The following is a 12191-nucleotide window of genomic DNA, read 5'->3' on the forward strand; positions in this document are numbered from 1 at the left end:
CAAGATCGGTTTCTTACTATTGTGGTTCTAATTTCGTTTCTCAAAGTCCTGTGTGCGAGATGAAAGCGTACATTGTTCCTTCTTGGTTCACATGCAACTATCATGCAATTCCTCTTCATGATGTTACCATACTTGTTAATTACTTTCTGAAACTGATGTAATTAGCTTTGTATGTAAATTTGTGTTATATTTGAACTGATGACCTCCCTAATTAGGTGTTTCGAACAAGAGTTTATGCAATCATACTTTGATGTGTGCATTTCTGGGCGCCTGTAGCTGGGTGGTAACCTTCACCAGCACCTGCACATGTTGAGGGCACCTGTCCCTTGTGCAGGCTACCAAACGCCATCTCTAGATGGTAGTTGGGGTAGTTATGGGGGCCAGAGCTGGCCCACCATAACAAATATAATCCCGATACAGCCAGTACCATGGGGTACAGATTTGCCAATCAACATCTCTACACCCTATGGGCTTGGCCCGCCTAGCTCAATCCGAGCTCATGGGCCCGGCTGAGGTTATACAGGCTTCCAAACGCACCCTCGTTGCCCAACTAGATCCCTACGCGCCGCGAGAATGGAGGAGGAAGTGGGAAGCGCACAACGCGTGGCTAACAGCTAACTGGCGCTATGTAACTCTGATTTGTGATTTTTGCGCTCATGATTCGTGATTCAGAAGCTCACCGCCTAGATGTCTAGATCGAGGATGCTCCTCCGGGCACATGACGCTTCTTCTGCTAGGGTAGAGTTCATGGACCTGCAATTCAACCTGGCTCCTCTTCGGCTCACATTAACCTTGGGATCCATGCATGGCCGTAGCATTATCAGAATCCCCAGCAACGCACACTCTGTTAGATCAGGAGCAGATCGAGCTTTTTCGTCCTCCAGCGTGCCCACTGCTGGGCATGAGATTACATCAACGGGAGCCGAAGCACCACCGGCTTGGCAAGCTTGATGGGGCGCTTTTGACGCTAGGATGGCGGCGAGAGATGCGGATTTCAAGAAGTTCACGAGGAATCAGAAGCTGCTGGTTGGTTTTGCTTGCGTCTCTTCTGTATTCGGATTTTTTGCGGAAGAGGTGATGCATCACGTACGTAAGGAACATCAAAGGCCAGAGCGTTGCGTGCGGTTGCTGCTCGGTTCTCCAGGCCTCTACGGGCTGCCGGTGGTGCAGCGTAGAAGCCCAAGGCGATGTAAGAGAGGAGCTCCAAGTTTGTGGCGAGCTTGGTTTGTTTAATATATACAATTTATTCAAGTATATGTGTATCTTTTTTATTTAATCTGTAAACACTATGGTAAATGGTTTGGCAAACATCCGTTTGGAGTATGAATTTTGTTTGGTTGAAGGGGAAAAAACACATTCAGCGTGTGTGAAACAAAAGTCAAGCCGTCCCTCATGCTATTATATATGTTAGTCATCCATGTCCGAAGTTGCTCCTTTCATTTCAAATTACTATTTCGTATCTAGACATAATATATATTTAGGTGCATAACAGAACTATGTACCTAAAAAAGTTAAAACGAATAATAATTTGAAGTTGCTCCTTTCATTCCAAATTACTATTTCGTATCTAGACATAATATATATTTAGGTGCATAACAGAATCTATGTACCTAAAAAAGTTAAAACGAATAATAATTTGAGACGAAGACAGTAATAATATACAACTTGGTGAAAAGCTTCCCTTCTTGATTTGGCCTTGCATCCATCTTTTCCTGGTCATTTGATTTGATTGGTGGCCGCCACTTTACCACCAATTTTTTTTTCTTCGCAACCTATCAACGGAGTTCAGTGCCAAGGTGATGTAAGTCGCCACTTTGACCAATTTCGCCAAGGGCAATCCTTGGTGTCGATCTTATTACTCTCGCCGACGATTTTAAATATAAGTCTATTTAATTTTTTATCATAAATCAAATTATTAATTTTAACCATCAAATATAGATCGAACTATAGGGCACGAGAGGTTGCGACAACCAAGAGGTCATAACGCCGAGGTGTTGCAATCCCGAACGCCTCGGTCATGTCGAGCTCCTCAGCCGCTACCCCACCCGGCAAGGCCCAATCGAAGTGGAACAGCAGCGCCGCGAGCGCGAGCTCGATATGAGCCAGCCCGAACGTCATGCCGGGGCAGATCCGCCGCCCGGCGCCGAACGGTATGAACTCGAAGTCCGCGCCCTTGAAGTCCTTCATGCTCCGCTCAAATCTCTCCGGCAAGAACCTCTCCGGATCGTCCCAGTGATCCGGGTCCCTGCCGACCGCCCACGCGTTCACGAGCACCGTGATGCCCGCCGGCACGTCGAACCCGAGCACCTGGCACGGGCTCTGGCACTGCCGTGGGACCAGCATCGTCGCCGGCGGGTGCAGCCGGAGCGTCTCCTTGACGACGAACCTCAGGTAGTGCAGGTCGCCCAGGCTATCCTCCGTTACCGTGTCGTGCCCGGCGACGGCGAGTGCTTCCCTGACCTCGCGCTGCGCCTTCTCCATGGCTCCCGGGTTCCGCAGGAGCTCCGCCATCGCCCAGTCCAGCGTCGTCGCCGACGTCTCCGTGCTCGCGCCGAATATATCCTGTGGTACACGATCAACGGCGACGTCGATATTTATATATCTGTGTGTGTGTGTGTGTGTGTGTGTGTGTGTGTGTGTGTGTGTGTGTGTGTGTGTGTGTGTGTGTGTGTGTGTGTTAGGTTACCAGCATGACGGTCTTGATGTTCTCGGTCGTGAGCGGGAACTGGGAGTCCACTTCCTTCTGAAGCCTGAGGAGCACGTCGACAAAGTCCTCCTCGTCGTCGCCGTCGCCGGCGGCCGCCGCCCTCTCCCGGTGCTCCTGGATGATGCCGTCCATGATCTGCCTCATGCGGCGGCGGTAGGCCTGGATCCGGGCGGGAGCGCGGCTGACGAGCATGGCGAGGCGCGAGGACGGGAAGAGGTCCGGCAGGCTCATCCCGGGCATGATGCCGAAGAGGCCCTTGAGCATCTGGAGGTACGCGTCGCGGTCCTTGAGCCGGCGGCTGCCGATGATGGCGCGCACCGTGGAGTCTGCGATGTAGGTGGAGATCGTCTCCGTCAGGTTGACCGGCCGGCCGGCCGCCGAGGCGGCTGCGACGGCGCGGAGGAGGCGGCGGAGCTCGTCCTCGCGAACGGGGCGGAAGGCCTGGACGCGTCGGGCGCTGAGGAGCTCCTGGGTGCAGACGCGGCGGAGCTGGCGCCAGGCGTCGCCGTAGGGCGCGAAGAGGATGCCGTCGGCTCCCTGGAACCAGAGCCGCGACATGGGGCCCATGGGCCGCGACGCGAACGCCGCGTCGTGGGTCCGCATGACCTCGCGCGCCGCGGCGGGGGACGAGGCCACCACGACGGGGACCTCGCCGAACCGGAGCATCATGAGCGGGCCGTGCCGCCGGGCCAGGTCGCGCATGGCGCGGTGCGGGAGCGCGCCGGCGAGGTGGTGCAGGTGGCCGATGACGGGGAGCGCCCACGGGCCCGGCGGGAGCCGGAGCGGCCGCGCGCCGCCGCGTGGCGTTCGTGCGCACTTGGTGGCGAAGAGGAAGAAGAGGGGGGCGGCGAGGAGGGCCGCGAGAAGCAGGAGGTACAGCGGGAGCTCGGAGGCCATGGCGGCTTGAATCGAGAATGGAGGATTCCTCCTCGTCCTCGGGGAGGTAGGAGATCGAATTGTAGAGAGCTTCAGTTCTTGAACCAAGCCGTGTACTCTTGAGTTATGCGTCGTTCAGTGATTCGGGAGGTTAGTTGCATTGTTTGGTTGTGTCCGGATCGGATCACGCAATTTCTATGCCATTCATGGCCCCTGAATCTCTCCTCAGAGTACCAGTGGATTGGATGATCTAGAACGCTTAGAAACTTGAAACTTTTCAAATTCTGAACTGAAAGGATGGTAAACTTCAGTGCCGACCGGCTCAGTCAGAGGTGCATGGCATCGCAACCAAAGCCGTTATCACCCTGAATGGTTTGGTCAGGTTATTTGTTAGCACGGTTATGCCTGGATGGCACATTTCTCGTGCATCCATGGTTCGAGCCAGCAGCACAAGGCCTTCCGATCAACACGCGCAGTGCCACGTCTCCGCCGCGAGTACGGGGCGGCGGAGATGACCTGGCCGGGAGACGGGTGACCTTGAGGAGAAGTCAACTCATTGCGATTTCGTCGTCTTCTCTACGCTCGCGCCGCAGCCGGCCGCAGAGTCAGCCGCCGGGATGGACTGCGACGGCGAGGCTGCAAGCCCAGGCGCTTCCCGTCGGTCGACGACGACCGGACGAGGGCCTGGCATGGTCCGTGGAGAGCTATCCTACAAAACAATCGATTGTACGGCTGCTAGAACACATAGACAAAAGATGCGTCACCAAACTCTTGTTGGACTTGACCACCGAAATCTTGGAACGGCGAAATTTCCAAGTGCTCATAACAAATTAAAGTCGCGAGCCGCACAGCGCGATCACAATCACAGACACTTTAAAGTCAGGCAACCACAACCACAAACTCTTCTTGCGTTCAAACCATCAGAGCAATAAACGGAGCAGCACCGAGAGACCGCCATGGCCGCCGACCTGCCGGTCTACCTGCTGCTCGCGGTCCTCCTCGCCATCCCGCTCGTCCTCTTCATCGCCAGAACACGCCCGGCGCCTCGCAGCCCAGGCGCCGGCGCGGGGCGGCTCCCGCCGGGCCCGTGGGCGCTGCCGGTCATCGGCCACCTGCACCACCTCGCCGGCGCGCTCCCGCACCGCGCCCTGCGCGACCTCGCGCGCCGCCACGGCCCGCTCATGGCGCTCCGCCTCGGCGAGCTCCCGGTCGCGGTGGCCTCGTCCCCGGACGCCGCCCGCGAGGTCATGCGGACCCACGACGCCGCGTTCGCGTCGCGGCCGCTGAGCCCCATGCAGGAGCTCGCGTACCAGGGCGCCGAGGGCGTCATCTTCGCGCCCTACGGCGAGGGGTGGCGCCGGCTCCGGAGCATTTGCACGCTGGAGCTCCTCAGCGCCCGCCGCGTCCAGTCCTTCCGCGCCGTCCGCGAGGACGAGGCCGGGCGCCTCCTCCGCGCCGTCGCGGCGGCCGCGGCGGCGGCGGCGCCGGTCAACCTGAGCGAGCGCGTGGCGGCGTACGTCGCGGACTCCACGGTGCGCGCCATCATCGGCAGCCGGTTCGAGCACCGCGACGCGTACCTGCGGATGCTGCAGGAGGGGCTCAAGATCGTGCCCGGGATGACCCTGCCGGACCTCTTCCCGTCCTCGCACCTCGCCCGGCTCCTCAGCCGCGTCCCAGCCCAGATCGAGGGCCATCGCCGTGGCATGCGGCAGTTCATCGACACCATCATCGCGGAGCACCGGGAGAGCAGGGCGTCCGGCAACGACAACGACGAGGACTTGCTCGACGTCCTCCTGAGACTCCAAAAGGAAGTCGACTCCCAGTATCCGTTGACTACCGAGAACATCAAGACCGTCATGCTTGTAATCTCCTCCTCCTGAATTCCTGATCAATCCCCAACTTCCAAATCTTGTTGCTGCAAAATCTGAAATCAATTTCATTTCCAGGACATGTTTGGCGCCGGTAGCGAGACGTCGGCGACGACACTGCAGTGGGCGATGGCGGAGCTGCTGCGAAACCCAAGAGTGATGCGGAAGGCGCAGGACGAGGTCCGGCGAGCCCTCGCCGGCCACGACAAGGTGACAGAGGACAAGCTAGCCAGCCTCCACTACCTCCCGCTCGTCATCAAGGAGACGCTCCGGCTGCACCCGCCGGCGCCACTACTCCTACCACGCAGATGCGGCAGCGCATGCCGGGTGCTCGGGTTCGACATCCCCGAGGGAACCATGGTGATCGTGAACGCATGGGCGATCGGCAGGTACCCAGGGCACTGGGACAGGCCCGACGAGTTCTCGCCGGAGAGGTTCGAGGAGAGTGGAAGGGACTTCAGAGGGACGGACTTCGAGTTCATACCGTTCGGCGCCGGGCGGCGGATGTGCCCCGGCATGGCGTTCGGGCTGGCGCACGTCGAGCTGGCCCTCGCGGCGCTGCTGTTCCACTTCGACTGGGAGCTACCGGGAGGGATGGCGGCCGAGGAGCTCGACATGACCGAAGCGTTCGGGGTCACGACGCAGCTGCGGTCTGACCTTGTGGTTGTACCTCGTGTCCCGGTGTCCACTGGGTGAACATAGATTTTTTTTTTCCAAGGAGGTTACAGAGTTAGCGTAGCTTTATTCGAGAAAATTTAGTGTCACGCTTGTGACAAAAAAGGAGAAGGAATTAGTTGTGGCGGGAAAAGCTGAATATTGGGTTAAAAAATTAGGTAGGGGTATACTTTCAAGGTTTTTTTTCCCGAAACATACGTACACGCACGCACACTTACCCTCTACGACACACATTCATGCAACCCAACCCCTAAAAACACCTAAAATACTGAACTGACAAATCTTCGAGATTGACAAAGTCACCACTAACGTCTCGCCGTCAACGGTATCTTGGAATAAATCCAATTTCGAGGATTTAGGCCTATTTGTTTGAGCTTTCTTGCAGCTTTTCAGCGTGAAAAGTCAGAAGCTCAAACAAACATCAAATTTCTCGTGCAACTTCCGAAAATCTGGAAGCCCAGAAAAGTTGAATTTATATAGAAAGCTGAAAAGCTCAGTTTTATGAGCTTTTCGTAGCTTTTTAAGCTCAGAAAACTAAACACATCTTCTAGAAGCTAGTATTGACTTTTCAGGAAAAAGAAGCTAGCAGCAGCTTTTCAGAAAAACTCAAAAGCTGCAGCTCAAACAAACAGACTCTTAGTCCTCAAGAATATCACATGGCCATGTCATCTCTAAGCCACAATGTAATAGGTTAAGGCAGTTTGCAAATTTTAGGAAAGCATGTTGAAAATTAGGCCTACAATCAGCATTCAAACTTGACGAAGTAACAGGAAGTCAAGAACGCCAAATGCCGTAGTCAAATATTGAAGAATGGGAACGATACAGAAGCATGATAGCTGGGAGCGGTGACGAGAATACGAGAATCATCCGAAGCCTATGACTAGGGGTCGTCCTCCCAAGTAACAGTAGCTCAACAACATTTTAGAAGTGTCAATGACTTTTAGTGGTCACACTAATGAATCAAGCAACGCAAGATGGATTCAGTTTTTTTTTTTAAAAAAAACGTGAATTTGGCTTGACGAACGTTAGTTCTAATTCTCCAATATTAACAACATTAATGCTTATTAGCTTAATAATTAGAGGTAATATCTAGCAAACGTGGGGGACCATTGCCCACCCCACCCCAACAAATAAACCACACCCATTTTACAAATCTAACATCTCTAGCGGATCTTTTTTTTTCCTTTCCTCTTTCTTTTTCCAACCATAAAAAGAGAACTGGGGAGAAAATTTTGCTCCAACATATCCCCTTTCCATTCCCCTTTTCCCTTATTTTTTGGAAGGCTCTACCTAACTGTCGACAGAAATTGGCCAAAAATCTGTCGCTTTTTCAACCTTCTAATAGACATCCAATGGCCCAAATCCTCTCCACCCCCCACCCCACCTCCACACACGCCTTATCCCTTCGGTTTCCATCTTCCCTTCCGACTAGACACCAGCACACTGCCCAGGCCGCCCAGCTCCGACAGCGCCGCCGCCGCCGGAGCTGCCGCCCCATGACCTCTCCCTCACTAACCCGAGCGAATCAATGCCCCCACCAGCGGCTTCACCCAACCGCCATCCCCATCACCACGGCAGGCGGCACCCCCGCCACCTCACCGTCCCGCCCGCCACCCGCCTCCACCGCCATGCCGGTGGCTCCCCGACGCCCCTCTACAGTCGGGAAGTTACAAGAACCTCCAAACCCTGCCATAGAGTGTCAGGGCTCGACAGAGCGTGATTAAAGAAATGAAAGCGTGGATCATGAATCATCGCCGATCTGATAAAAAAAATATTCTTCACGAAGCACGCGATATTATGATAGAAGACGACTTCGATGCTTATCTAAGTATAAGCTTCAACCATTAAATTTAAATCGAACAGGTCTGCTTTTCCTTTTATCCCTACCCATCATAAGGCGGCTTATATTTTTCCTTGAACACATTCTAATTTCTTTTGTGATATGGTACTGGCACTCAATAATCAGTCATAATATGGAATCGCTTCCTCTTTATTCCTTTTTAATACTGGAACAATTCTGCATTGTTCTGATCAAACATCTTCCTAACACATGGATAATTTTCCACAACCTTAAAGAACACCTTTGACACTTTGATTTGACACGTCCTGCTACAAACAGAACAAACGTGTTGTTGATGCGTAAGGAAATATGGAGTGCTATCGCCATGCTGAAAGCAATGCAAAATGCATACAACAGAGCATCAATTTCTCAGGTAAAATATTTCCTGAGGAATGTCAATAACAAAAAAAAAACATGCAATATGATATGACCTCTGTAGGTGTTACGTTGATATCAAAATTTGGAAATCTTTCAGGATTTTCTTTTAGAAGTTTGCAACACAAGATCCATAAAAAAAATACTCAAACACAACCAACATACAGACCTTGTAGTTCTTACAAGGAACAGGAGCAACAATTGTTACACATTTTCACACCAAGGATATGATGCATCACACCTCACATGCCAAGTCGATTCCTTTCAAACATATTGATCATAAGTCTCTTGACCACATCAGCTGTTGAGATGTCTACAGACAGATTCAGAAAATGTGCTATTCTATCACTCTTAACTTAGAAAGTTACCTTTCGAAGAAAGGAGACGCAAAGCCTTATTGGCATTCTTCAAAACTGCATTCGATCTTGGCACCTGGTTCTTCCTTTGCTCCAAGAAATCAAGGGCATTCTTCACGTGTTGAGTTGACCGGACATCCTTCAACAAAATAGTTTCAGGCCTGAAAACATTAACGAACACAGGCATAAGTGTCATTTCAGAAAGTTCATATTAGATGCTGAAACATTAAACATACCCAGAAGTTTCTGTTCTCTTCTTCTTTTTCTGAACCTTCTGCTTTACATTTTCTTCCTCAGAGTCAGATGAGAAGGTTTGCCTGGGGGAAAATGAAGCCAAAGTAACCAATGAAGTTCTGTCATAAAAAAATTGAATAGCTGATAGTGCAAGATAAGTGCACATACTTCTCACGAGCTGCTAGCATTTCAATTACACTACTGGGGAGCATGCCAGGCATAGTATGTGTCTCCTCATTCTCCTCACGCTGGTTGGTACCTTGATCTTCTATTTCCTCTGGCGCGGGGTTATCTGGTTTAGAGGATGTTCTCCGTTGGGCCCAACGTTTTCTCCGCTCCTTTCCCTCCCGTGTTACTCTGCAAGGACAGCACATGACATCATTATCTCAGAGATACTAAAATCTGAAGAAAAACTTATAGGACCCTGACGATCTTGAGACAAACAAGATTCAGACAGCTAATTCCTATTGATATATCAAGGAAAAAGGTAAGAAAGAAAAAGCCTGACCACAATTCCATAAAGATTATATATCATTTGATGACCGCAGAACACACCATGGGTTATACACAGAATTATATAAGCATCTAAAACAAAGATATTGAGCAAATGAAAGCTTTAAATGTAAGCATAAACATTACAAACGTATCTGTACTAAGAAACCAATTTCTCCAGATTAATCGAGCATTTTGAAGCCATTTGGTTATGGTCCTAACAGAATTTATGAGGTGCTTGCATGATTGCATCTAGTGAAGCTAAGGAGAACACATAAGTGTAGTTCAAGACAGGGCATAAGGTACTATCTAGCATAGTACTCCCTCCGTTTGAAATATAGGTCGTTTTGGCTTTTATAGATACATAGCATTTGATATGTATAGACATGATCTATACCTAGATGCACAGCAAAAAACTATGTATCTAGAAAAGCCAAAACGACCTACAATTTGGTCTGAAGGGAGTAGCTCACTAACACGAGCAGAAAGTCTCCACTTTGCAAGTAATGAATAGAAACTACTCGTCCACTCATGTAAAAACTACAGAAACAAAAATAGATTGAAGTAGCACATTAGGGAGCAGAGTGTCAATCCAGCCAGTCGTAGCATATTACAGAAACACACCTGATGGCACTGTCCTTCTCAACTTTACTGATCTTTTCGTGCTTCTCAACACCCTAAAGACAATAAAAAGGATATCACTTAGTACTTTCTGCATATTCCAATATGAAGCTTGAAGCGTGAGCAGCAAAACAAAATGAATAGCAAGGTTAAACTAATCCAACAAAATTAAGTCCTCGACTAACCAAATCGACGGCACATAGCAGTAAAATCCTCTTACGAGCTTATCTACGCGTCTATCTAGCATCTGCTTGAGCGGGATACACGACCGAAGCGTGCGGAATCGTGATCTGCTCTCGCGTGGGGGTGGGGTCCTCGAGCGGGGAGGACTAGATTTACCTGGACGGCGGTGAGTTCCTCCGGGGCGCTGTCGGAATCGCTTCCGCTGTCCATCTGACCCAGCTGCTCTCTGTATTCCCCCTTTTCCTTCGCTAGAGGAGAGCGCCGGGAGCTTCCGCTGGTGAAACCCGCCGCCGCCGCCGCCCAGAGGGTTTTAGCGTTTGGGGTGTGGAGACGAGATGATGCCCCAGGTCAGCCCTTCAGCTAACCGGGCATGTGCTGTGGGCTAGGCTTTGCTACTTTTCTCGGCTCTCTCTCTCTTCTCTAGCTAGGGCCGGGTTCCAAAAATTTGTGAATCGGGCCTGTTGGGCCTAGTGTAGATGCGGCTCGACTAGTAAAAGCCTGCTTTGGCCTTTTTGGCTAATGTGAAGAACAACAACCTATAATTTGTTTTCTTAGGGGCCTGTTTGGCAGAGCTCCACGCAGCTTCGAATCTAAAAAATAACTCCGCTCCTAATTTTTCCAGCCAAACGGTTTTAGCTCTAGCAACTCCACCGCAGATCTGCTTCACAAAAACGGTGGATCTACCCCAAATCCATGGATTTGGTGGAGCTCCTCAGGGCAAGTACATTGCTGCACGTCAGCAGTTTCATAGGTCGTCTCATGCAGTGCCACGTAGGATTTTTGATGATGCGGAGGAGAGAGAGCGAGGAGAGAGAAAGAGGTCGTTGCTTCGCGAAACAACCACCTCATGAGCTAAATTGTAGGACTACGAGATAACTTAACAACCATTGTACGAGTTATTGTTGCCATGCAACTCATAATATTTTATTTTTCTTATGCACAAATTAAGGAATTATATACCACTACCAAACAACTTATAGGACAACCCATTGTACAGGTTATCTGTTGAATCGTCTTAAGATTATGTGTCAATGCATGAGACCGTCTATTAGACGACACCAATGTACCAATGTACTTGCCCTCAGGGGGTGCTCCACGAAATCAAATTTGGTGGAGTTGGATAAAATTACCCACCACTGCCACTCTTAGAGGAAAATGACCGGTTCGTTCTATTTTTTTTCTTCTTCTCCGTGCAAAACGCTGCCGTCCTTCTCTTCCTCTGCTATGCCGCCGTTTGCCCCTGCACGCCGGAGCATCGCCCGCCCTTGCTCGCCCTTGCCCGCCCGAGCCCCGCTTGCCCTTGCCGCCGGAGCGCCACCCCTGCTCGCCTCTGCTCGCCCCGCCCGCCCCGCTCGCTCTGCCTGCCAGAGCTCCGTCGCGCCTGCCGCCGGAAGCAGGCGGCTAACGCCGGCGGGGGCTCAGAGCTGAACATCAACATCTAGCCCTTCTCCCGGAGCCGCTCGGCCGGCGGCGGGTCCGGGTCGTCGAAGCCGCGGCCGCCCGCGCGGAAGGTCAGCAGCGCGCCGTGCTCGGGCAGCGGCGTGCCGGTGGGCCGGTCCAGCCCGGTCTGGCAGATCCGGCGACCCGCGGCCAAGCCCGCCCCCGCGCCCTTGGCCTCGGAGCTGGCGTTTGCCGACAGGAGGGTGCCGCCACCGCAGACGCACAAGGACAGCAAGCCCACTGGCGCTGCCGGCGGCGGTAGGAAGCCCGGCCTGGGCGGCGGCGTCCAGGGCTTGAACCTGAGCGTGAACTCGTGCATCGGGTACCAGCACCAGGTGAGCTGCCGGCGGGCGGACGTTGGCGCCGCCTGCAGCCCCGACGGCGGCGGGCTATTCGGCATCAAGGAGCGCCGCCCCTGCTCGCCTCGGCGGTGGCGACGCTTGGCAGGGAAGTCAGTGGCGGCATGGAGAGGGTGCGGAGCCTGACCGTCGATGACCTGGAGGAGCTGAAGGGTTGCGTTGATC

The 12191-nt window shown here is 52.4% G+C and overlaps 3 protein-coding genes across 3 annotated transcripts; 1 reads left to right on the forward strand and 2 right to left on the reverse strand.

The window, feature by feature from the left end:
- Positions 1-1855: 1855 nt before the first annotated feature.
- LOC101774094 (premnaspirodiene oxygenase) lies at positions 1856-3806 on the reverse strand. The gene is made up of 2 exons (XM_004951584.2): positions 2687-3806; positions 1856-2562 (listed from the first exon to the last, which is right to left on the reverse strand). Exons 1-2 carry the CDS (start codon positions 3602-3604, stop codon positions 1945-1947), a joined length of 1536 nt encoding a protein of 511 aa, XP_004951641.1. The 5' UTR covers positions 3605-3806; the 3' UTR covers positions 1856-1944.
- A 544-nt stretch (positions 3807-4350) lies between these two features.
- Positions 4351-6321, forward strand: LOC101774500 (premnaspirodiene oxygenase). Its single transcript, XM_004951585.4, has 2 exons — positions 4351-5445; positions 5530-6321. Exons 1-2 carry the CDS (start codon positions 4540-4542, stop codon positions 6145-6147), a joined length of 1524 nt encoding a protein of 507 aa, XP_004951642.1. The 5' UTR covers positions 4351-4539; the 3' UTR covers positions 6148-6321.
- Positions 6322-8413: 2092 nt separating this feature from the next.
- On the reverse strand, positions 8414-10595 carry LOC101774897. The gene is made up of 5 exons (XM_004951586.3): positions 10384-10595; positions 10048-10100; positions 9100-9288; positions 8934-9014; positions 8414-8858 (listed from the first exon to the last, which is right to left on the reverse strand). Exons 1-5 carry the CDS (start codon positions 10435-10437, stop codon positions 8693-8695), a joined length of 543 nt encoding a protein of 180 aa, XP_004951643.1. The 5' UTR covers positions 10438-10595; the 3' UTR covers positions 8414-8692.
- Between the last annotated feature and the right edge of the window lie 1596 nt (positions 10596-12191).

Source organism: Setaria italica, chromosome I (assembly GCF_000263155.2).
Source record: "Setaria italica strain Yugu1 chromosome I, Setaria_italica_v2.0, whole genome shotgun sequence".
NCBI classification, from domain to species: domain Eukaryota; kingdom Viridiplantae; phylum Streptophyta; class Magnoliopsida; order Poales; family Poaceae; genus Setaria; species Setaria italica.